General features: G+C 38.3%; 1 protein-coding gene across 1 annotated transcript in view; it reads left to right on the top strand.

Annotated features, from left to right (window-relative positions):
- Positions 1-24,878, top strand: part of ARID1B (AT-rich interaction domain 1B) — a 338,300-nt gene that overhangs the window by 77,012 nt on the left and 236,410 nt on the right. The window contains 1 exon segment of the mRNA XM_062572412.1: positions 5,575-5,721. Within this exon segment, the coding sequence (XP_062428396.1) occupies positions 5,575-5,721 (147 nt within the window).

Genomic DNA, 24,878 nt, shown 5'->3' on the forward strand with positions numbered 1-24,878 from the left:
TGCTCTTTGGAAGCCAGATAGATTGAAGGGACAAGCAATAGCCAGTGTTGCCATTGCTCTTTCCTTGCTGCAGCACATCATGGTGACTGAGATGGTCAGGCAGATCCCACGGTGATTTGGCAGAGATTTGTGTGATAGTGAACATGTGAAGGTTTTTCCGTTACTGACTGGATCTAACCATTAGGATTGTTTAAAAACGCTCTAACAGCATATTGTTGGTACTTCTAGTGTGTACCTATGCTAACATACGAATTCTGTTACATTTTAATTTTAAAAATTATAATAATGACTGTAATGCTGTCTAATGATCCTTCTCCTTTGACATCAGTTATGGATTATGCATGCAAAAATTGCTTAAAACTTCCATTACTATCAAGGTATTACCTGGACAAAGAATGTCTGCTACAAGACCCGTTGTTCAAGCAAGAATTAAAGATAATGGGCCAAGTTATAGGTTTAATTGGATTTCTCCTGCCTCTTCATTCTGACTACCAATTTCATTCCTCTTTTATTCTCATCTTTTCTTTTTTAGCCGCCAGAGTGGTTTAATCACTGATGGCCAGCCATACTTCTCTCAAAATAATGCTATTTGCACTGTGCAAGTCAGATAGGAGGCAAAGTAATTATTACAGCTTCTGTACTCACCTAGAAATAAATTCGAACTCAAATCTGTTCTGTCTGTACTGACCAAAGAATTTAGGTATTACCATAGGGCATACCAACACTTTCCAAATTCTGATCTCCTGTGTTGCATGGGCTACAAAGACCATGGGCCCAAGAGTGAAAGGGAGGAGAGATGAAGAAAAACGATGCTTGGGTCATTCACTCCAAGCATTGTAAGTAATTGGCTTCAGATTTGTTTTGTTCTAAGGAGATTTTAATTAAACTTTTTTAATATGCTGTTTAATAAACATTTGTCCATAAAGCGGTATCTTGTGACCTGCATCTGTGAAGCAAGAGGATTAATTTGCATGTTGTTGTTTATTATTTATTTAAATAGCAACAGAAATTAGACTGAATATTTTACTAGAGCAGTCGTGATGGATCTCTGCACTGAAGAATATGGTATCTAAAAGTGTGTGTAGCATGTTCTTAAACAACCTGGGTTGGGAGAATGTGGAGGAAAACTCCAAAATAAAGAGCTGTTATATGAGGTCAGAAAAAGAGCTCAGAGCCCTTTTTTTACAACAGTGTGCAGAAGTAGAGTGCCAGGGATACCACTTAAGAAATTGGAGCAATCTCCCAGCTTCTGGCAATCAGGGTTTTACAATCTCTTGAACTCTAACAAGTTTGTTACTTAGATATCTTGCAGGTTGTATTTTCATCATTTTATCTCAGGAGTTCTGTAAAGAGGTGATTAGAACATAGAAATGGCTATATTGGGTTAGATAAGGGGTTCATGTAGTCCATTGGATGCCTAGAGAAGAGCAAGAACAAGACAAGGATATGATGCTTCTCCCTAAACCTCTTCAAGCTTCCACCTGTTTTCAGCTCAGGGACTTCCTGAACCAGATGTGTGTCTCCACATTTGGTAGCCCTCAAAGGATTTGTCTCTTGTGAACTTGTGCAGTCTTGGGCAGAACTTGCACATGTAGACTTTCAGCATTCAAAATATCCTTTGGCAAGGAGTTTGACATCTGCTACCTCCATGACTAGAGAACTTGCCTCCCTTTTTGTTTTGAAATTTTCTTCTGTTAGCTTCATTTGATGTCTTCTAATTGTTGGATTGAGCATTATGATCTTGTAACTTTCTTTTGTATTCTCACTTCCTTGTCTCTTTTCTAGACATGAAGAGTTTTAGGTAATTATCCTCTTTGGACAGAAATAGTTGCATGTATTTGATCATTCTTGTTACAGTTCTCAGAACCTTTGTGTTTGACCCCTTCAAATGAATCTAAGAAGTTTGCAAAGTGGGACTTTCTTGGCAAAAGCCATGTGGATGTTTCTTAATTGTGATTTTCATCTTGCTTGTACTGGTTTATCCAGAACAGTCATCGGTCCTTTACAGCCTTATATTCATCAGATCGTGCTCTCTCTCCCTCCCTCCCTCCCTCTCTCTCTCTCTCTCTCTCTCTCAGCCATGCTCGAGGTATCAAAGCAGCTCCAAGTTACACATCACATACCATAACCATACCAATACATACAGCTATTTCATTCTTGAATTCATTTAGACCTGTGGGGTGATACTGTATATATGCAGTATCATATACTGTATCTGTATGTATACTGCATTACTTGTCGGTTTGCTGCATAGTCTCATCAGTGTCAGATGCACTCTTTGAGTCCCTCCCAAAGGATTCTGGCATGGGAACATCGAAAGATTTTTCCACAGTACACTACAGTGCAAAAAAGTCATTAAGCTTCTCTTTGATGACCCTGTTTTCTCTGAATCTCCTTTTATACCATGATCATCACTTGGCACTTGAGACTATCTGGCAGACCTCCTGCTCTTGATGTGTTTGAAGAATGATTTGTTAGTTATTTGCTTCCCTTTCCTAGCTGTTCCTCCAACTCTTTCTGGCCTGCCTTATTTCATTTATTACATTTAAAGTGCTGGAGTTTACAATCTCTATTTTCTTCATTTGGACTTGATTTTGGCGGATGCCTTTTTGCTTCTAGTAATCTGCTATGAGCCGTTCTGATGTCGTTTGGTCTTCTCAAGTCTTTGTTAATAGATGGTGAACATTTGTTATGTACTTTGCATGTGGTTGCTATTAAGCAGCTTTGATGTGGCCAGTCAGGTTTTAATTCTCTAGCTGTCTATTATAACTTCCCTTTAACAAGATTTCCCCTTTTTATGTTGTTACATGTTTTGAAGTTAAGCACTAGCCTAGTAGCCACTTTAGTTTTTGTTGCTCCTGTAGGGATGTTCAATGGAAATGTGTTACAGCCACAGATACATACTGGTTCTGCAGCTGTAGGACAGAGAACTGGATTACTCATGCTGCTCAGGACTAAACCAAGTGCCATGTCTCCTCATGTAGGTGCCTGGACCAACAGCTCTGTTGAACCACCTCTGGTGGTTATCTGATTCTTCAGTCTCTGCATTATATTCCACTTTCTCAGTCTGCATGCAACTTGTTGAAGTCTCCCATTACGGTTTTATAACCTCTCTTAGCTGATCTCGTTCAGTGTGGTGCTGTCAGTGTTGCCATAGTCCAGCTGTACGTGATGGTATTGGCACTTGTTCATCCTAATCAGAGCCCATGTGTTTTGTTACGCAAGGTCTCTGCTACTCATTGAGGTGGGATTTTGTTTATAGTGTATATAGTGTTGCATCACCATTGGTTCTTTCCTGTGTATTTTGTGTCCTGGGTGATGCTAAATATTGTTCCACTGATTGTCTCCTTTTTACCAAATTTCCACTATGACTGCTACGTCAGTGATTTTGTCTGAGGTTTGGTTTTCTAGTGCTGGAGGTTTTTCTTCTGCTCCTACCCTTTCTGTAGAAGCCATGGGTCCTGTAAAAAGAATGGGTTTTCTTCTTGTCACCTGTTTAGTCTGCAGTCAGTTTTCCTGTTTTCATTCTTTCTTTCCTCACAGTTTTCACTTGATGACCCAGAATCTCCTTGTTTTCACTTATAATAGAAAGGTCATGCATGAACCATGTGTTCTTCTAAACCCTTCTCTTCAGTTTAAAAAATCAAGGAAGTGAATTTTTAAGGTACCAGCAACCTTGTTCCTGTGTTCAAGTGAGCTTCAGCTTTCCTGTACAAGTATCTTTATTCCAGAAATGCTCTGGTTCCCAATTAATCTGACTTCATCTTGTCAACCAGGCATTTGAACTTGGTCTCTCATTCTCACTCCACGAGTCCATATTTTGCTGTCAAGATTGCCTTCCTTCTCTTCCCAGTGTTACTGGGACCCAGATGGACCACAACATAGGCTTCTGCTTAGCGTTTCCTAGGAACCATTCCAGGCGCTGTGACCTTTGCAGCTGGCAGGCAAATCTCCATGTGGTTTGCTGTCAGATCCCAGACTCCAGCTGTCTGTTTGCCTGATGATAGCTCCAACAAGGCCATTTTGGTTTGCGTTTTAACTGGTTTGTCTGTGCATCAGCAGAGTAGAGGGTATTTGTCAAAAGGGGTTAATTTGGTCACAATCTCGGTTGCCTGTCTCGTGATGGTGAAGGAAATTGAAGTGCAAGCAAAGAAAACAAGCGCAGGACTGGAGTTACAGTGCTGATATTGGGAGCTAACAAGAAGTATGGCTATCAACTTCTGACAGAAGTAATAGGAACAAATTAAGTTGTGATAGTAAAAACAACAGCTTGTTCTTGGACACAGAATTTGAAACACGTGTTTAAATATGGTTTTATATTATTATTTTATTGCCTAGCAAATATTGCTGAGTGAATATAATCAGTTAACCCTAGGCAGAATAGGCATGTATTTATGTGTTCAGTAAGCAGATTTATCTTTCTATCTGAAACTCAGTGGGAACAATTAAGATATCTAAGCATTAGTATTTATTAACATTTCAGATGTCCTCAGATATCTAAGACATTTTTCTAGAATAAAGAAGCTTGGAACCCATGAGAGATCCATCGTAGAAGGGAGAAGTCCTATGCTGTATCTGTCATCTGAAATACCAGTGTTCAGGGCAGGAAGGGGAAAACACAGATGCCTAAAATAGAGGCAATATAAATACAATACTGTGAGCTTGTTGAATGTCTGCTTTTTCAAATATTGCAAGAAAATGTCTCTGTATATTGATGCAGGGCTTACAAACTAAATTGATGCAAAGATTTTTCTCTGATTAAAAATTCAAGTGGGCTTGATTTTGGTTATAAGTTAAATTATCTGCCTGTGGGTTTTTTTGGTTGGTTGGTTTTCTTTTTTTCTTTTTTCTTTTTTTTTTTTTTCATTGCATGATACATGTGCCAGTTTGTCCATTAAAAGGACTGGTAGCAGGTTATTTTATGTTGTAATGTTCACTTGAATCTGTTGATCTGTTTTTCCCCAAAAGATGTGTCTTAGCAAGGGAGAACACTGAGAAAGATTGAACTTGACAGAAACAAAAAAACTACCCAACCACAGGTGCTTTTGTGGAAAGCTTAAACACATGTGGATACACAAAATTTAAAATCTGGGGGTTCTTGGTAAAAGATTTCATAAAATAATAGTATCTTATGCCTCTGCAAAAATGACATTTCTCTTCCAAAGCCTATTTTAGTGTTACACTTTCTTTCCATGGCTCTACTTTTGGGTCAATGCATCAGAATAATTCCTCTATAGATTTGCCTGAGAAGTGTGCTTATGGAGAACTAACATATCTAAAATAACTGTTTCTGTATTTTGAGATGGGATATTATGGGATTGCAATGTTCAGAAGTGTAGTATTTCCCTTAGATATTCTTCCTGAAAAGAGAAACTACAGTGCTCAGGCTGATAGGCTGCAAGAGGATCTAAGGGCTCGCATTTACTATTGAGTGAAAGAGTAGGACTGTTGGGTCAGGTTCATAGCTGAGGATATCGCTCCCATTCCGGTTAGCTTATAGCTGTAACCTAGCTCAGCTTCATGGTCATCCTGCATCTTGACTCACATATTTGCTTTGCTTGACTCCTCTAACAGATACCGCCTCAGTATGGTCAACAAGGTGTAAGCGGCTACTGCCAGCAGGGCCAGCAACCATATTACAACCAGCAGCCGCAGCCTCAGCATCTGCCACCCCAGGCACAATATCTGTCGCAGGCCCAGCAGAGGTACCAGGCTCAGCAGGTAAGCGCAGTCTTCCGTTGCTTACAATCACTCTGGAGCGTGAAATATAAAATGGTTCTGTATAAAATAAACAAAACTCAGCCACAGCCCACCTCTTTACAGGATAGCACAATTAAAAACAAAATTAAATAGTCAGACATCTTTTTGAAAAATCTTGGGGGATATATACACAAATACATGTGCACACACTAAGGATTGGGTTTCATTCAGCTTTTTTTTTTTTTTTTTTTTTTTTTTGAGTAGAGCCAATTTTACATATATATATATATATATATATACACACACACACACACACATATTTTTTTTTATATATATATATATATATATATATATATATATCCCAGCAACTTTCTTTTTTAAGAAGACAGATGCTGTTGATAGCTCCTGCATCTAATATGGTAATAGTTTTGTTTTTCACTTTGTTCTTTTTTGAGGAGGGTAAAGGACCCTTCTGGAGCCGCTTTGTCAAGGGAGCTGCTTAAGGCATATTTAATTGATATTGAAAGTATGCACATCCAGTTAGTTAAACTGCATAATTCAATATTTGTTGCAGTTCTTGATTTGTGTTTTATGTATCAGCCATTAAGTGATTTTGTTTTTAAGAAAGATGAGAAGCAGTAGTGTATGGGTCTACTTCTTAGAGCTCAAGAATACCCAAATTTTATGTACTGAGCAGATCTTGGATATCCATAGTTCATATAGCTGTGTGTGCAAGCTAAGTTCTATCCACAGGCTCAGCGCTCATAATCATGGGGAGATGATCTGGAAATAGAAGGATGAAACTAAAGCACACTCACCATCTTGGGAAATATAAGAAAAGTGAGTTGCTCAAGACTTGGTATTAGAGGAAGCATCATCGCTTTCTGCAGATTCCTGGGGAATTCTGTCAGGCTTGGTTGATTAACCTTTTAGAATTACACTGCTGCAATGTAGAAATCTTAATTTGAAATAAAAATAGTGTGTAAAATAAACTAACAAAAGATGCCATAAGTAGCAATGATACAGGAAGCTCCCCTCCTTTGATTTTAAAGTAAAGTTATGATAATTTGACTGTGTAATTACATGTTAATTTTTCTTCATCTACATTTTAAAATTCCACTGGGAATTAACTTTTTCCATTAAAATGCTGGATCATTTATGAAATAGAATTAATTGTATCTGTGATAGTCTTGAAAATGTCACTTCTTTCTATATTTTGGGTTATATGTAACTGTGACTTTAAAGATTGCAGTTTTGTCATTTCATTTAATTTTTTTTACTTTCATATTAAATGCCTGGTTTCTTTACTACTTGTAAATATTGTATGTAGGCATCTTGGTAGAGTCTTAGCAGGTTAAGTCCTAACAATACAGCCTATGAAGCTTTTCCTTAATTTCTAAGGAAACACAGCTCCTCCCATGTGCACATATCACAGTTTGTGAAATTAAATTATTTGTTGTTGCCTTGAACGTACCATTGTATTTTACATATTGTCAGTTGAATGGATTGAGTATTTTAGTTTAAAAAATACATGAAACATACTGATGCTGCAGAAGGACATATGAAATAACAAGATGCTGATTTATTTGTTTAATATATGTTCCAATTACATATTTTTTTGCCATCATAGCAAGTAAAGTGAAGGTTTATGCAGTGAAGTAAAGGGTATCATGGAAGAAGGTGAAGCCAAAAGGAGAGGAAAGATTCCCATGTATTACAGATTGCCTAGAGCTGAGGCACAGAGAAAGCCAATGAGGTAGGAGAAAATATCAGCATCTCTGTAGTCAAACAGCTTCACTGAGGATTTGAGGGTAGACTGGGTGAGTGTCTAGATCCAGGCACTCAGGATGATGCTGTAGCCTTAAATTCATCAGACATTTTTGCTAGAATCTGAAAATTTGTATCACACATCAGCTGCTCACATACATCAGCCTTGCATTTGATATCCCTTAGTGTGGGAATCACACTGGAAATCATTCATGGCTTGTGAACAGTTAGTTGGTTATCCTTTTTTTCAGTAGTGACTAACCTTTACTAAATTTTGAACGCTAATCTCAGAGCCTGAATTACACAGGCTTCATCAGGAATATTTGTGTAGATGTGACTGTTTTATATAGATTATAAAAATCATCTGCAGTTACTTAAAAAGGCAGTATTCCTTAGCAGTTTGAGACCAGCTCCTTTTCTTTTCACCTTCTCTGGACTGGTTTCGTGGCTGGTTCCGTAAGCCTTTCTTATGAGGGCTTATTAGGCTGACTGCTTTCTCTGTAACATTTCTCTGTAAAACTTCACCACTGTGTTCTTGTTGTTTGGGAACTGCTAATCTAGAGACCAAGTTCCTAAATCAAAGGAAATTGAAGTATATTCATTTGAAGCTTCAGCAGTAGTGTTCTTTCTCTGTTGATGACCCAAGGTAGAGTTGCTGTAAAATGGTAAGCAGTCAGTGCAGAATGCAAAAGACTAACACTGGCAAGAATTTGTGAGTGTATGTCAAATTCTGCCGCAGAGACAAAGATTTTTAGTCCTCTCTTCTTCTAGGATATTATCTTTTGAAAATCATTTAAAAATTATGATTGGTTAAAATTTTAGCGAGAGAAATAGGAGTAGATACTCATACAGTTTTAAGATTTTAAAGGGCAGAGTTCGACAAATTTGATATTTTGTGGAGCCTTAAGAAGAGAAGGCTCGGGGAGATCTTACTGCTCTTTACTACTGCCTAATGGGAGGAGGTGGAGAAAACAGAGCTGAACTCTTCTCAGAGGTGGATAGTGGGAAGATAAGAGGAAGTGGACGCAAGTTTCAACTCAATAAACAAAAAAACAAATTTACCATGAGCATTTTCAAACACTGGAAGAGGGTCCAGAGAAGCTATAGAAGTTCATCCTTGGTGAGCCTCAGAATTTGAGTGGACAAGGTACACAAGCAGTGTGTTCTCGGTAGGCTTACTTTGGTCGGGAGGTTTGGCTAGATGACTCCTCTTTGGAAGGTCCCTTCAAAATTGCATGATTTTTGTGAGGCCGTGATTTAATTCTGCATGTAAGTATTCAAAATACAATTTTAAATTATAAAATCATATTATACCTGCTGCATGAGTTAGGCTATCTTTCCTTTTTCCCCACACACTTAAAATATCCGTATTTCCTGTTTAGGTAATTCTGTTAGTTTGGAAGCAGGAGATGAAACTCCCTATCAGTCATCCAAAGACTGGCTGTATCCATCATCCTTAGTCTTGCTGTTCTTCTCAATCTGCAGATGAATTTCACCCATGTTTTCTGTACTTTTCATTCACCATTTTCTTGAATTTTATATTGATTTTGTTGCCTTTTTTTTGCACCCAAAATTGCTATTAACAAGTCCTACTATTAAACTGTCGCATCTTTGAGGAGTGTATAAAGGTAATTGTTTCAGGATGTTGGCCTCAGGAAGAGAAACTGACCTCAGAAGACCTTTTTCCTGCGTGTTGACTAGCCAGAATTATGGAAAAACTGTAGACTAGAAGTATTTTTCCTGGACAGCATGATTGGATTATGATCCGAGAGAAAAGCTCTCCAATAATACTGAGGTAGCTCGTGGGACCCATGGTCAGGACAGGATCAGGATGAGAGATCAGGACGTTATTCTTACGGTTATTCTAGAATACATAACAAAAAGACTGTCTTTGCCTGGAAGAGTTTACAGTCTAAATAATAAAAGTGGCAACAGATAAAGTCAGATCAGTAAGGAGGTGTAAATAAAACGGACAGTACTGCTCAGAGTAACAAACAGCAGTCTAAAGAGAGACAAATAGTCTGATTTTGGTGTGTACGCTAGTAACGTGGAATACATTCATTCAGCTGAGCAGGATATTCCTGTTATTTTACTGTTACAATGGGCAACTGCATTTGATGAATTTCCAGGGGCACTGAATGTTTACTCAGTTCATGAACCTAACCTTCAAATGATGGCCAAATGTTTGCAGCTTTTCCATGAGGTTTATTTTCCCCAGTGTTGACTATGGTTGTCTGCCTCTCTGGCTATGGGAATTATTTGAAGTCACCTAAGAGAGAGTGTCAATTTTGCATAGTTCTGAGAAAAATAAGATTCCACCTCCATGTTAGCTGTATGCAGCTGACTCCAAAATGTCTATGCCTGTATCGGAGGTGCTATAGAGTCTTCCTAATTCTGTACCCTCTTTACTGTCAGAAATATGTTAGGCAGTGCCTTATGGCACATGCTTCCTGGACTCTGAGGTGGGAGGTGCTTTGAAAGAAGCAAGTTGCTGGTTTTTCTCTTCTCTATTCTTGGCTATATTTATGCAGCATGCCAGGTCTTTAGTAACATCAAAAAGCTGCTTCTAGTTTAAAATGCGAGTTCATATTGAATGCATTCATAGAAATGAAATAAGTAGAAATTATGCCAATTGCTGTGAAAGATTAGTGAGGTATAAGTGGCGCAAACTCTCCCAATTAGTAACAGGTAGCAGAAATTATATCTACTCCACTTCGTGGTCAGGGAGAAACAGAAGCTGTATCTGCTACTGAAGGTACTGCAGTAGGAGACGATTAAGATTGTTCTCGTTCTCCTTGCTCTTGTTAAAAAAGAAAACGCAAAAACAAAACCTCCAAAAGTTTCATAATTGCATTTTCTCAGCTCAGTCATTTTACAGTACGAGCCTTGAAAAATGTGTGCTTTTTCTAAAAAACTAGTCTTAAATTGTATTAAGTAAGTAAGAGCATGTCCCGTGCAATTTCATCAGCCTTTCTGACTGGGTCTGTGCGGGCTTCTGTGGGTCATAATCCGTGCCTGCAGGGTGGGAAACGGAACTAGCTTGTAACAGGGGAGCAGCTGTGACGTAGTAGAGAAGTTTCATGTTCTGTTTTAGGGTAAATAAACCTCCATGATTACATTCTTTGTGATGTGAATGTAATTGAACTGGTTTTACATCAGAATGGAGAAGAGGGATGTCAGGTTGGGAAAAAAGAGCCCTCTCAGTAATTTGCTTTCTATTCCCTACTGTATCTTCCTTTCCTTAATTCCTTTGTAGGTTTGTGTATATGTATTTATTTTGGCGATTATCAAGCCAAAAGTAGTGTTTATTCTGGATGGATGATGGACTTTTCCTTGCCACCAATTTCCTTTTTATGTAGAATCCTGTAGTGTGAAGATGAAGTATTTTATTATGAGAAGAAAAGTGATACAATATTTTATACGGATAATGTTTTAGGTTTGCTCTTTTAGAAAGTACATGAGAGAGCTTCTTACAGCCAGATATAATGCTCAATATTGTGCCTTGGAATTGGTATTCTTCTTGATTTCTCACATGTAATGGAAGTGTGAAACCATTGCTCCTTAGCCTGGATTCACTTGAACTCAGTATGCAATGTTGTCAATAAAAGTAAACAGATAAAGTAATCTGTGGCACTGTTCCACTGACTTGTGACTCTTTTTTCTTCTAATCAGCATAGAGGAGAAGAGGGAGAGTGAAATTTATTTGAATGTGTGAATTACAAGTTGTTTGGAACTTTGTTAAATTGACTGCGTGATGGGAGGGGAAGGGAGCTTCATAAGAGATGATTTGAGAATAATACTGGCATAGTTTATTATAGAGCTGTATTGTAAGACAGTATCAGTCATCCTCTCTTCCTATCACAAGCCTACTGTGTAAAAACTATTAAAGGAAGAGCTTTGTTTTAAGCAAATTTACTGCAGTAGCAAATTCATTGATCGTTAGATATTGTCAGTAAGTGTAGACATCTCCTCTTTTACAAAACTTTTTTTTTTTTTTACTTTACTGTTCTTTAAGAGAAAGAGGGGGAGGGAGAGAGAGAGAGAGAGAGAGAAAGATGTGCTACACTCACTACTACAGTATTGCCCTTGGCAGGGTTTTTCATCTTGAAATGGCATATAAATGAATAAATGCTTCAGTTGTTTCTGCAGTTTTAAATCTTTTGCCATAAGTAGAAGTGATATTTTGCTCAAGAATGTCATGTAATTGCAAACTTAAACTGTCATCATTAAACATTATTTTGTTAAGATAGTGTGATGTATATTTTGGATTCTTATGCTTTCCAACTGGCTTTTAAACAGCCGTGTTTATATATTTTCTTGTTTTATGTAGCATGTGTTCATATGTATCGAGAGAGGATCATGCCTTTGAGGTTTAATGTGTTATTTTTATGAGTTGGGACTATACCACTTTTTTGACAGATGAAACGGATCCACAAAATAATTATGGTTGCACTCTTATTTAAACAAAAACAGTGATTTTATTCTGCACCTGTTATTGTTATCCTGAAGTCATCTCTTGTTTAAAGTACTCCTGGAAGCTTTTTGCTTATAAGATTTCAGAATAGAGTGGGATTATGCTGATCCCTTTTCTCACATGCAGGCCTGAGATTAAAAGGGGGTAAAAAAGTATGGCAGATCCTCAAGGTAGGACATTAGTCTTTATGGTTAACATTGTGCATGAAGAGGCTGTGAGTATGTATTTTTAAACTATCCACTTGCGGTTACTGTGATTTCTGTAAATGCCTTAAAGGAACAGTCAGATAACTCAGGCTCAGCGTTTAGTCTCCTTTTATTTAAAAGGAGAAAATGTTGTATAAACAAGCAAACAAACAAAACCTCCTCTCTACTAGGTTTTATTAAAACATTTAAAAAGCTCGCCAAAACCTTGTTTTTCCCGCTTGTATAGATAACACCTGCTGATTTTGGTGAGATCTTTATTTTTTTTCCCCCCCAATCTGAATTGCCCTGAATGACTAGTCTTTTTTTTTTTTTCCAGAGTGGGGCAAGGGCCTGAATTCAGTTCGGGCCAGTAAGGAGCCCTAATAGAAGGGCATCCAAACTAGGAAGCTGGTGTGGCCGGCAAGGTGGGAAGGGGCTGCGCGGCGAGGCTGTCGGCCCCTGTTCCTCCGCCTGCGGGTGCAGGGCCGGCTCCGCTCCTGCGAGGCGCTGGAGCCTCTCTCCAGCTGCCCCAGCCCGGCACCGGAGGAAAGAGGAGTGGGACCGGCCAAGCGCGTAGTGCCCGCCCTGCGGCTCAGTGTCCGTCTAGCAGCAAGCGTGCAGCAACAACCTACCGCAGTGGGAGGGCAGGAATCAAAGCTGTATATGGCCATCTCTTCCTGTTCAGGCCTGCGGTGTGAGAAGCCTCCAGTGCAAACAGGTCACACCGCTGGTGCCTGCGGAAGAGGAGAGCAGCCTGGTGCAAAGAGCCCACACGTGTGGGGCCGAGGGAAGGGGAAGGAGGGGGGCGCCTGTCCTGTGAGGCTGCTTTGAAGGGCTTTAGCAAGCTAAGAGGGTCTGCATTGGACAGGTTTCCACTAGAAGCCAGTTGTTTTTAGTAAAATGTTTATTTTACGCTAGCAGCTGGGGGAAATTGATTCAGTTCTGTTCTGGGATCAATGCAGACCTTAAATTTCAGGTTTATTCCTGAACTGGTAGTTTGAGTCTCAGTCACAAGTCTTGGGTTATTATGTGAGTGTTCTTATGCAGGTATCTGCTCCTGCTGTTGAGTCAATGCAACGTAGGACAAATAAAATATTATCCCATTTGAAATGGTCTTTCAAAATGTGAACAAAGTATGATTAATCTGTTTTCATGTCCAAGCTGTATGACTGTCATGAAAACAGCACAAATTGTATTGTGACAAAACCTCATTGAATTACTGAAGTGATTTTGGTACCATGAGGATGAAGTTTTGTTTTGTAACACGTGAGCTGCTGAAGTTCCTGTAACAGTGCAGTACGCAACCTGTGTAAGTTAATTACTGTTGTCAGGTGGGTCTGGGGTGTGACACAAGCCAGTGATGCTGTTGTAAGTTAGGAATGTGTCTGTTACATGCAAATTTCAAATTCATTACGAAGTTATGCAGATCACCCTCAATGAGTCCAGATTCAAGTTTTGTGCCTCACCACAATTCCTTTTCATAAAATCTTCACACTCAAGTTTCTAGAAACTGATACAGAATTAGCAGTCAGCTGTTCCATAGTTGGGTCTCAGATTCTGCTCAATTTAAGTAAAACTTTTTTCAGGAGGTATGTAGTCTTTCGAGTACCATATAGCAGCCTGTGGCTTAAAGTTGCAATAAAAAGCATTTGTTCTTCTGTCCTCTTCACTCCTGTGTTTGCAGTCCCCCACCACTAGATGAATGGTTGTGCTTAATATTTGTAGTATTATGAACCATAGGAAATCTAGGAAAGAACAAGCCAGTGTATTAATCTGACACTTTGCTGTCAGGAATATAGGAAAGCATCCTTTGTGAAAGTTGGCTGTTACCATTATAGGAGAACTCATAATCAAAATTAATGTTTAGAATAAATTGTTGCCTGTCATTATCAACAATGACTGACACCACTGCTTGTTGTGGACCATAAATCCTTCATGGCTTTCATTGTCTCAGCAGCACAGGTGTCTGGTGCCCGATGTGTATTCCCAGCGTCTTGAAAGGCTGGGCTTATTTTTAGCTTAGGAGTAATTATTTTCCTTCTAAAGTAAAGAGGTACAGGAGAGAAATAAGTGGTTCCTTTAAATTTTTCAACCCAAATTGAGAGGATTAGCACAAGTTCCTACTTCTGCTTCTGTTGTATATTTGTAGGCTGTTTTTTGCAAATCAGACCTGCTTGTACATAGTGAGCAGAAAAGTGTCTGACAAGTAAGTGGCTGGGTGAAAATTCTCATGCAGGGGTACACCTGCCAGGTGTACATCTGCCAGCTTTTCCAGCCTCCTTTCTGTGGGATGTGAAATTAGAGATAAGGGGAAACAGCAGTATAACTATAAAAACAGGTGTTTTGGTACTCTGAACCTTTTGTTGGCAACCTACTTCACAGATATCAGATAGATATCAAAAAAACAGGATGAAATCTTGGCTAATTGTATCTGTAATAAAACTTGAATAGATTTGGGGACAGGAGGGAGGGAGAACAGGCTTTCAGCAACTGACTTCCAAATTCGCTCGTCATTGCTTTAATTTTGGCTTCTTGGTAAGCCACCAGTGACCAGCATCGGTAAAAGTTGTCACCTCACCTGACATTTACCTTACCAGCTGAAGTGATTTAAAAACAAAAGAAAAACAGTTTAAATATTTAGGAACCATACTCGTGCATGAAATTAACTTACCCTTTCTTAGTTTTTCTTAAGGCGTAATGTTAAGGGCATAATATCTTCAGGAAGAGCAAATTGGTTTCAACCTCTGCAGGTTCATGTATTGGAGTCTTTGCCAGTTAGTCAGATTTCTGCTTTTTTAAGCTGTTAGTTCATAAGTGTGATGAGCTGCTATAATAGCAAATAACGTTAAGCGCATGACTATTTGTTTTCCTAGTTAAGGTTGCTTAATCAACTCAGGAGTTCAGTGAAACTGTGACTCCTGTTGTGCTACATCTTCTCCCAGTAATGAGAATTACTGATTATTGTCCATTTGGGAAATACTTCTGTTTGTTCAGCATTGTTTATATCATTCCAGTAAATGTCAAACCTTCCTTTTTTATTTTCCCCCTCCCCTCAATAATTTATATCTGTACTTATAAGAAGATCATGATAGGTGTTAGCTTGTCAGACTTGGAGTGCTGTCTTCCAGAATCAAGTAACAGAAGGAATAGGTGCAGGCAGAGAACAAGGATAATTTCCTGTAAACTCAAAGCTAGCACAGAGGGAAAATTGAGGACATACCATGAAGCAGCATTACCAGCACTGAGGCAGTGTAGGCTTGTATTTGCTGAAGGCATGATGGCGAAAATCAAAAGACTGCTTTTAGACTTCAAGACGACTTTCTTGGCCCTTTTATTTTAAAGAGATCATTTAGAGACATAATTTAGCCCAATGGAAGAAAAACTCCTATTTATTGCATTTGAAACCTTTTACCTGTTAGTGTGTATCATTTCCCCCCCCATATGTATGTATCTCTGTAGTAACTTGGATATACTAAGTGGTAATTTTGGGAAGGGTGAAGTATTTTGTAATACAAAGTGGTACTACTGTTTTTTTTTTTATAAAATGTAACAAAATTCTGTATTCCTCTGTTTATAAGCTTCCAAAAACCCTGTCAATGAAAGTAATTTGTTTGTGTTTGCTTCTGTATTTTTAACAATTCTGTATCACTTTCCATTTAAAGTTCCTTAGTTACGGTTTTGAAATGTTTTTCCAGTCGATATCTATCTATACTCTGCTCAGCTAATAATGGTTTTCTGCTGAAAGCAGGCCTTTCCATTTTCTGTTTGCAGGAGCAATTTTACAGCTTGACTTTCTTCTCCTGAGCAAGTAGTTGGTGCAACTCTTCAGGCACCTCCTTCAAGTGAGGGTTTGATTGTATCTAGCTGGGTAGTCAGAGAAGAGTGGTCAGAGCACACTGCAAACCTGTTTGGCAGGAATGTTTACCACAACCCCTATCCTACTGATTTTTAGTTTAATTTTTATTCCATATTTTTGTATCAGTCTAAACCTAGATGACACACATAGCAATTTTTGTGTGTAAGAAGAGCAAAGCAGCAAAGCCTTAACTGTGATTAGGAGTCTATGTACTAAAACTAAGTTAGTATATAGTATTATGAGGACAACATGAACCTCCTTACTGTGAGGATTTTGCTAAACTGGGAAGAGAGAAAATACAGTCTGGGGAGAGAAGGGAAGTCTAACTACTGTTCATCCCTATATTCTTAAGTGGACAGTTATTCACCTGTTGTCAAATTCAGCAGACAACATCCTACTTCCTTAACAGAAATCTGTTTTTTGCTAAGTATTGGAGTGCAGGGATGGGGAAGCTGTACTTAATCTAAAAACTTCAGTATTTTTAAGTAAATAATCCTGAAAGGAAACATTTTTCATCTTAACTACAAAACCTATAAAAAATCTGTCATGGATTTAGTGTGTTAGGCTTAGAGAAAGGTCTTGTTTGTGAGTTTCAAAATGTAGTAAAATATATACGCGCATTTAGATTAAGTTTATTTCTCAAAAGAAAACAAAGTTCTCAAATCAGTATTTTGACTTTGATCTACAAAGTGTTGTTATTGTTCTCGTTGTTGCAGTGGTATTATTATTTCATGTTTCTAAATTCTGATTTCTCTCACTATTTAAATCATAGAAGGTTAATTAAAACAGTTCTTTATTCTGCAGCTACTCGGGAATATTAACCTCGCAAAGCCTGCATTAAATCACTGAAGTGATAGAATTGCATTTGCTTTGTAAGATAACCCTACATGAGCAAAGAGAAAGCCATTTATAGTTCAGTGCCATTAATTGCTTGGCATTTAGATATTGGCACAGGAGTCTATTAATTAACATGATACTAAAACTATTGGAATGCAGGCTGATAAAAACTATTTTGTTTTAGGTGCTTAGTAATCATAATAATTGTTGCTCCTCTTACCACTCACCTTATTAACTCAATAGTTTTGTTTTATTTTTATTTTGAGAGCAAAATTAATATCCCAGAAATAATTTTATCTGTACTTTTGAAAATCACCAATAAGTAAGTTTAACGGAATGAGTTTTCCAAAAGATACCTGCTCATATAATAGGTATTTACTTAATGATTCATTAGTCTGGCTGGACATGGACAAAGTTTCTGCAGAAATATTTCAAGATATAAATACACAAATCGTATTTTTTAAAAAAAGAAACGCTAATAGAAGTATGAATTAAGTGATGAAAGTGTGAAAAATATTAATAAATGTTTTTTTTTTCTTTAAGTTCTACATGTACAGTAAATATTCCAGGTTTTAGTGGTCTTGTAAATTACACCTTCTGGCTAGTTGCAATGCAACAATATTCTCTTATAGCCTTTAAATTAGTACACACTGTATATCTATCCCCTAGACATGAGGAATATAAGAGTTAGTTAATATCTTCTGGCATAAAATTTACTACTGTATTGTTTGCTGCTCGTATTTTCTTTAATTGAAGATGTTCAGTGAATGCTTATTTAGGTTTTTTTTGTATTTTGATCTGTTATTTTGTTGTTAAGACAATGTATAATGTAAATATAGGTCGGTCTCTCTGTTTTTTTGTATATTCATTATCCTTTCCAGTATTTTCCTTTTATTGCATTTCTATCTTACCATAGTAGGATTTAAAATATATTTCTGAGTGTGCATCAGAAATCTTGCAGAGTTTTTTTAATTGTTGCAATCAGATATAAATACCAAAGAGTGTAATAGCAAATCAAGATGAATAAGATACCACTTCATAGTCAAGTTTACCTTTATATGTTGACAAAAGTACTAGAAGTTTTTGTTGTGGGAGAGAGAAGAATAACTGCTGCTCTTTGTGAGCCATCCCTCAATAAATCAAGCTATGGGAGAGCGCAGCCTCTCTTCATTTCCTCCTCTCACTTCTCCCTGATTACCAAATACCCGCCTAAAACCCGTCTTCCTCATGCGTGTTTTTAGGTAGAAAATTAAGCAACTGTAAACTATGTTTTTTATGTCTCTGCCTACAGCATTCACAAAGATCATGCTTTTTCATCTGCACAGGAAAGGGAAGTTTACTGCTACTTTATTACCTAGCAATCCTTTACCAGCTTCTAGTGACTGTCACCATTTCTTCTTTGGGGTATTAGAGAGCAATCAGTGGTCTGGTCCCAAAGAGTTAGGAGCTTTCATCACTTCTCTCACTTGTTTTCCGCCCTCCTCCTTCCATCCCTCCTGACACTAGCCCAATTGGAAATGCTTTCTTTTGAAGAATTGTGGTTGTGGTGATGGCGAAGACTTTTCTACCTCAAGGATTTAAGAAATGATTTGCTGCTTTTGTTTAAACTGTTATTTTGTGCAGCCCACTGAACTTCTGCTGCTGCTGGGTGCTTCCTTCTGTAAATTACTGTTCTCTTTCCACTCTCACTGCACAAACATATTGTTCCACGTGGTGGCTGGATTAAAAGATTGTTACACAGATATTCTGTGGCTTCACAGTCTGTGCAGAAAGAGGGGCTAATACGCAGCTTATCATCTTCCTTCAGTAGCCAGTACTTCTCCAGTAACTGTAACGTGCCAATAACCCTTTTACCAACCAACAATTCAGGCTAACTAAACAGTAGATTTCAGCTCAGAAGAAAACTCTTTACTAAAGTTATTGCAGATATTCCTGTATCTAAACTTCACTGCCTTCTCTTATGATTCTCCTATTGATAAATAATAAGTAAGCCTCATTTCAGCCGTTTCTTTAAGAGGGACTTTGGTAGAATGTTAAGGAATAAGTCCCTGGGCTGTGATATAAATGTTGTCTGTAACATAATATAGTGTCTGTAACATAAGGAGCAGGGGACTGGGAGGAACTTGCCACTCTCCCAGCTTTTTGTTTTACCTCAATGATGCTCTGGCTTTCTTCTAAGCCTTCCTTACGGAGTCGGAGGTTTTCATGAGCCTTTAGATGAAGTCCTGGCTTTACCCTCCAGCACTGTTAAAGACATACCCCTAAGAAAATGCTGAAAAAATGTTTCCTAGTCTCAAGTGTGGAAGTATCCTTGGGTACCTAGCTCGATTAGCCTAGAGGTAGCAGCTGCTCTTAGTGCAGCTTTTTGCTTTATTCTGTAAGCTGGCTTCAGGGTTTGAGCTCTGCTCTAAGCTCCGGGCACTGCTCTGACCTCGTTTCCGCGTGAGCCTTCTGCTCGGAGAGGTGCCTCGGCGCGAGCAGGCAGGCTGAGCAGCACGTCCTGCGGGCTGGGGCGCCCGGCCCCGCCAACCCCCTACTTACGTGGCAGCAGAGTTTCCAAAACGGCAGGTTTTAAATCCTGGCGCTCTCGCATGCTTTATTGTTTTTAGCTCCTGATTTGGGGGTGCCGTGCTATTCTGGAATTTACAGCCCAGCTTTGAATCTCAGGTATGATGGAGAGAATTACTCCTCCGAGAGTTTTAGGAAGGACCAGTTTAACAGGGCAGGATGCAGGATGACGTGAAATATGTAAATCGTCACATTATTGTGGTCTTTTGCCCCAGATGAATATGAAGTTAGAACACACAAAACTGCCAGCACTTTTTTTTTTTTTTTTAATATAGCTTTGTCTGTTAAAGGATGGGCAGGGAAAGGAAGGAGTGGGTGTAGAAAATGAAAGTGTGGTTGAACTGCCCAGCCTTCTAGGGTTTTTTAGGAAAAGTCCAAAAAGCTCTCTAAACATGGGAAAATTCATGAAAATAAAATGCTTACTTTACCACTTATTTCCGAATTATATTTATATTTCTCAGATTACATCTTCCAAGTTCTTTCTTGTCTCTTCGTTCACACTGAAGCTTTATATCTATAGGACAAAGGGAAAATCTGTACTTTTCAGGGGGGTTACCTGTAAATTAAGAATTGACAGCTGTTTATCATACTGTGTAATGCCAACCGCTCACACTGCCATATGAATATAACTTAGGCATTTTTTTTCCACCTGGAATGTTACAAATATGTGAGAAGAAAGCTAGAAGAGATGTCTTGTTTCAGTTTAAATCTGCTATTCTTATGCTCTGTGATCCATAGAGTGCAATTGCTGAAAGGAAGGAAAAAGAATAGCAAAATAAGAATTTCATAGAATGATTTCATTTTTAACCACTTCCTGCATCACTAGCTTAACAGGGCTCCTCGAGGCCACGTAGGTAAGATATATGTAAAAATGGATTGGAGTGTTTAGGAAAAAAGACCTATCTTTCTAGTTACTTGTCTCAGACTACCTGATACATGTGTAAGAGCTACTCTGTCCAAACCAATAACGTTCTTCCTGTAAGATGTGGGAAGCTTTTTTGATCCAGTCTGCGTTTAGAGCACTTTCAGTGAGCTTTATGGGGGAAAAACTTTCCAAAGTTAGATAGTTATCTTAGGAAAGCAAATATATTACTGGGGCTCAGTCCATAAGCAGTCCAAACTTCCAGGAAGTCATTAGACAGATTATCTTTTGCATCAGCTGCTAACTGCTACAAGTATATTTTTCCCTTCTTCTTATGTGTTTGGAGACTTAACCTAGTGGTCATTCTGTGATAATTGGGATCTTAAAAGCAGAAAATGGTGTTCCCATTGTGGTCGTTTATTTGAATTAGCTTGAAAAGGAGATCTAGGAAATGGTAAGTTGTTACAATAAAGCCACAGCAATCTTGGGAGGGAAAGCATTTCTTTGAAGAAGAAGATAAAATGTCTTTGTACCAATGAGACATCCAGACTGGCGAGTTGTCCGCATTTCTCCAGATGCCTGGTAGGATTTCTCTCTGAGGTATTAGACATGATTTCTCAATGAATTAACTGGAAAAGAAAAGGACCTTTTTCTCTCTGGCACTTCTCTGAAGCTTTTGAATCCCTCTAGCACCTGAGTGAAGACTGAATCAACTAGGTAAGCTGAAGACCTGACTGTATCACCCTTGTTTCTGAGGGCACTACAATCCTGCCCTGGTTCAACTGTGGGAAATGATAACCGCCTAAAGGAAGGGCAGTAACTGTTGGCTGTCCCCACTGAAGCAAACAACATCAGCATATTGCAGTAGATGCCAGGGTCCTACTGTGACTGTCCCTCAGGATAACCACGCTCCTTGTCTCCGTTCAGGTTTTTGTGGTGGTGGCAGGGTGTTGGCTTAAAATGATCTACACAGTCTGTGTATCAGCAGGGGTTATTCACTTTGTCACCTAAATACAGACTTGCGTGTTGGAGGGGATTATTAGTTATGCCCTCAGGCATATCATTTTCCTCTGAGTGCAGCCTTACCTGCAATACTCTGCTAACAGGATGTCTGTGTCTGTCTTCTACTGTCAAAGAGCATGCAAGCTTGGGTGGTGACATGTTAGGGTCAGGGTAGGAGTTGGCTGTATAGGGATGTACTACCATTTCTAGTAAGTAGCATTTTTAGTTTAGTTTTTGTGTATTGGTATGTGTTTACCTATGCAGAATGTGCATATGTACCTATGTGTTTTCCTATGCAGAATGAACAGTTACTTTGTAAGTGATAACAGGGAAGGTTTTTGTATAGCCACTAGCATATCACTTGCTGTCTTTCTCTTCATAGTATCCTTTCTGAGATGAGTGAAATAATCTTGCTTGTAGGGTTGTGTGTTCCTCTCGGCTGTTTTACTGAGTGCTGAGCTCCATTCTGAAGTGGTCTGGGGGGAAAATAAAAGTCTGTTTCAAATTTTACTGTTGTCACACTGCTATAGAAGTCACTGCTCTCAAACTTAAAGTCTTCTAAGGATCAACCAACTAAATCAAAGATACTAACATAGTTTTTAATGAGTTTTTCAAATTATAGTATGATGCTTTCATAAATGATTTTTCTTCTATGTAGCCATTGTAGTACTTATCTTCCTGGGTGGCCATGCTATCCCCCTGAAATATGCTGCAGTAGAAGTGGATGAAGCCTTAATGATATTTCTCACCCAGCCCTTCTTTAAATGTGGTTTCCCCCAGACATTAATGATTTCACCATGCTTTCTTTTTCTGTTGAAAATAATTTAAACTATTTCATAATTAGATCTTATCTTCTTCAGCAGAACTTTTAACAAGCGTGTATTTCTTCTATATTATTTTGAGCATTGTCAGTGCTAAATTCATCTAGTTCTGCAGAGAGCATGTAGATGTGGACAGACTTACCTGTTTTAAGCTACATTCAGTTAGATAATGAAAGTGCGACACCGATTAACTTTGCATGTCAAAAGGTAAAAGACTCCCTACCTGTCCCTGCTCCAGAGTGGTTGCAGTGTCATCAGCTTGGACCACTGTTTGGCTAAGCCTGTCTGGTGGCTGCCTTCCCTGGAAGGAGGAAGGGGTTTTTGCCTTTTGCTCACTGAACCCTTCCATTAAGTAATATTGTTCAATAATCCATAAGAAAGCTAGGGAAGAGGGTTAGTCTTCTGGCAAATTTTAAGTTGTACCATTTTGCAGAGGGGTCTAATAACTGAAAGAGCCAGCACAAAAAGGGGGGGGGTGGAGAGAGGAGGGGAGTGTCTGACTGCAAGAATTGCGGGAGGGAGGAATCTTCAACTTTCTTGCAGACTGTTATATTGGCTCAATTTGTGTTTCAAAACCTTTGTCTTAGTGAGATCCCACACTGCTGTGTTATGGAATAAATATCTTTCAGTCTTGGAATGATAGCATTATAGACTTTGTAAATTGGTAAAATTAATATAATAACACCAAATAAGAGGGAAGAATGTATCCTTCCATTTCCTCCCATACTTTGCAGCCTACACAAGATTTAAGCGATGTATGCCACAATTTGCAGAACTAGCTAAAAATGTATGTGAACAGGATGTAAATAAAAATCAATCTTGGTTTTGTGAATGATAAGCAATTGGTTATCATTATTACCTAAATACAATAATTGCATATTGATTGCCTTCTGAACAGCAAATCCAAATATACAAGTTTTAGGCTGCTTATATGTAGGCATACTCCATTTATTTTTGTCTAGCTGTTTTACAGTATAATTTTTTTGAAAACAATCTGAACCTCAGCTATTTTTCAGCACCTGTTTATGACTTGCTGATTATTTGTCGAAATGCCTTTTCTTAAATCTGATGGGAAAACCCTCCTTTTAGTTATTTTACAACTTTGTTGACAGTCGTGCTATAACAGCTATGATATGATTGGATGTATGCCAAGTTAGGAAGTTCTGAGTGGAAACTCTTAGCCTTCTGTTTATAAAACCCTGGATTTCTCTCTTTCATACACCCATAGTTGTCTTTTATTGGAGGAAGATTTTACTGTGATTCATAAACAATAAATAATAATAAGCTTTCCTTTGAAAGCTGATGGCATAGATGGATAAGATATTGGAAGTTAAAGGGAAAAAAATTTTGAAAAGATTTTAAAACTTTTTCCCTTGAGAAGTTTTAGCCCCAATATGAGTGGGAGACATCTCAGCCATAACTGTAGCACAACATGTGGTACCTTCTCTCTCTTCATAAAAATCCTGATAAATCCATTCCTAGATGCTAGAAAGAATAAGGAACTTTCAAAATCAAAAGTGAGAATTGCCAGCTCCATGTATTTTTTTTTTCAGTGGCATACACTTTGCTCTAATATGTCTTTCCATATGTCTTACTTATCTTTCAAAATCTGTTCTGTCTATTCTTTAACATGCTCTATGTTAAAGAAAAAAATCTAACACAAATAGAAGAACTGGAGAAAGACAGTAGGTATTTCCTCTCCTCTTTTTCAGTGAGAGGTGATATTAAGCCCTATTTTTGCTTATGAAGCCAACCTCTTGGTGAAATATGCTATTATTTAATCATTATTGTATTTATTATATAAACGAATTGTTTTTATTGGACAGTACATATGTCCAAATGCATTAAATTACACGCACTCAACCTCATACATATTTCATCTGGGAGATTCCCGTGCCTGAAAGTTACAAAGAGCAAAACGATCCTTTCACTTCTAAAGAGCCACTTTCCAAGTTCCTGGAGATCAAAGTGTCCTAATGGCTTTACAGCACCTATGAGAAAGAGTATGTGGTCTCAGTCCTGTTTGGCGTGCACAGGTATCCACCTCATAAATGTCACGGATGTCTGCAGGACTTGTTTCCAAACCAAAGCCAGGATTGAGCAAATGGATTTGATTTCTCCGTCGTCCAAAAAGAGGGCTGTATGTAAAATGTGCATCTAAAATGACAAAGGATGTCACCTCCAGGTTTTACGTGTGCTCTTCAGTATGTGGGAAGACGTTGCATTTGTAGTCTTCATACGCTCAGCTAAAAGGAAATTCTGTTCAACATGCAGTATTTCTCCTGGAAAAGCTTGCTGTCATCCCCCTCCTCTTCCCCCTGAAGCTTCCGTAGGGAAAGAACTTTCAAATAAAATCTTGCAAACATGTGGGAACAGTCATGCTTGGTGCTTTGTAAGGGATTAACGGCTGTTGCATTTTCAAAATATGAAACGTGTTTTCTTCCCAGGAAAAATGTCCTAATCCTGCAGTGTTTGTTTGGAAAAAGGAATAATTGTGTTCCTAAAATGATGTTTCCGAAATTGAATATTCCATTTATCATTCTCCACCACGTTTGGTATTTGTTTTGTTTTGTTTTAACAAGTGGTTCTTGTTTGGTTTGTTTTTTTTATTTATTTATTTTTTAATTAGTTTAGTGAACAGAATGCTGAACTAGAAGTTCAGATCTACAGTTGCTCGTTTATTATAGATGTCTGCGCAGTGACAGCAAATGGTGTGCATGCGCACGAGTGTGCGTGTGTGTTTTTAAATAAAAAGAAAGCAGAGGGTTGCTCATTTGTTTGCCTATTGTGCAGCTGTCCTGCACCT

This window comes from Rhea pennata, chromosome 3, assembly GCF_028389875.1.
Source record: "Rhea pennata isolate bPtePen1 chromosome 3, bPtePen1.pri, whole genome shotgun sequence".
Lineage (NCBI taxonomy): Eukaryota > Metazoa > Chordata > Aves > Rheiformes > Rheidae > Rhea > Rhea pennata.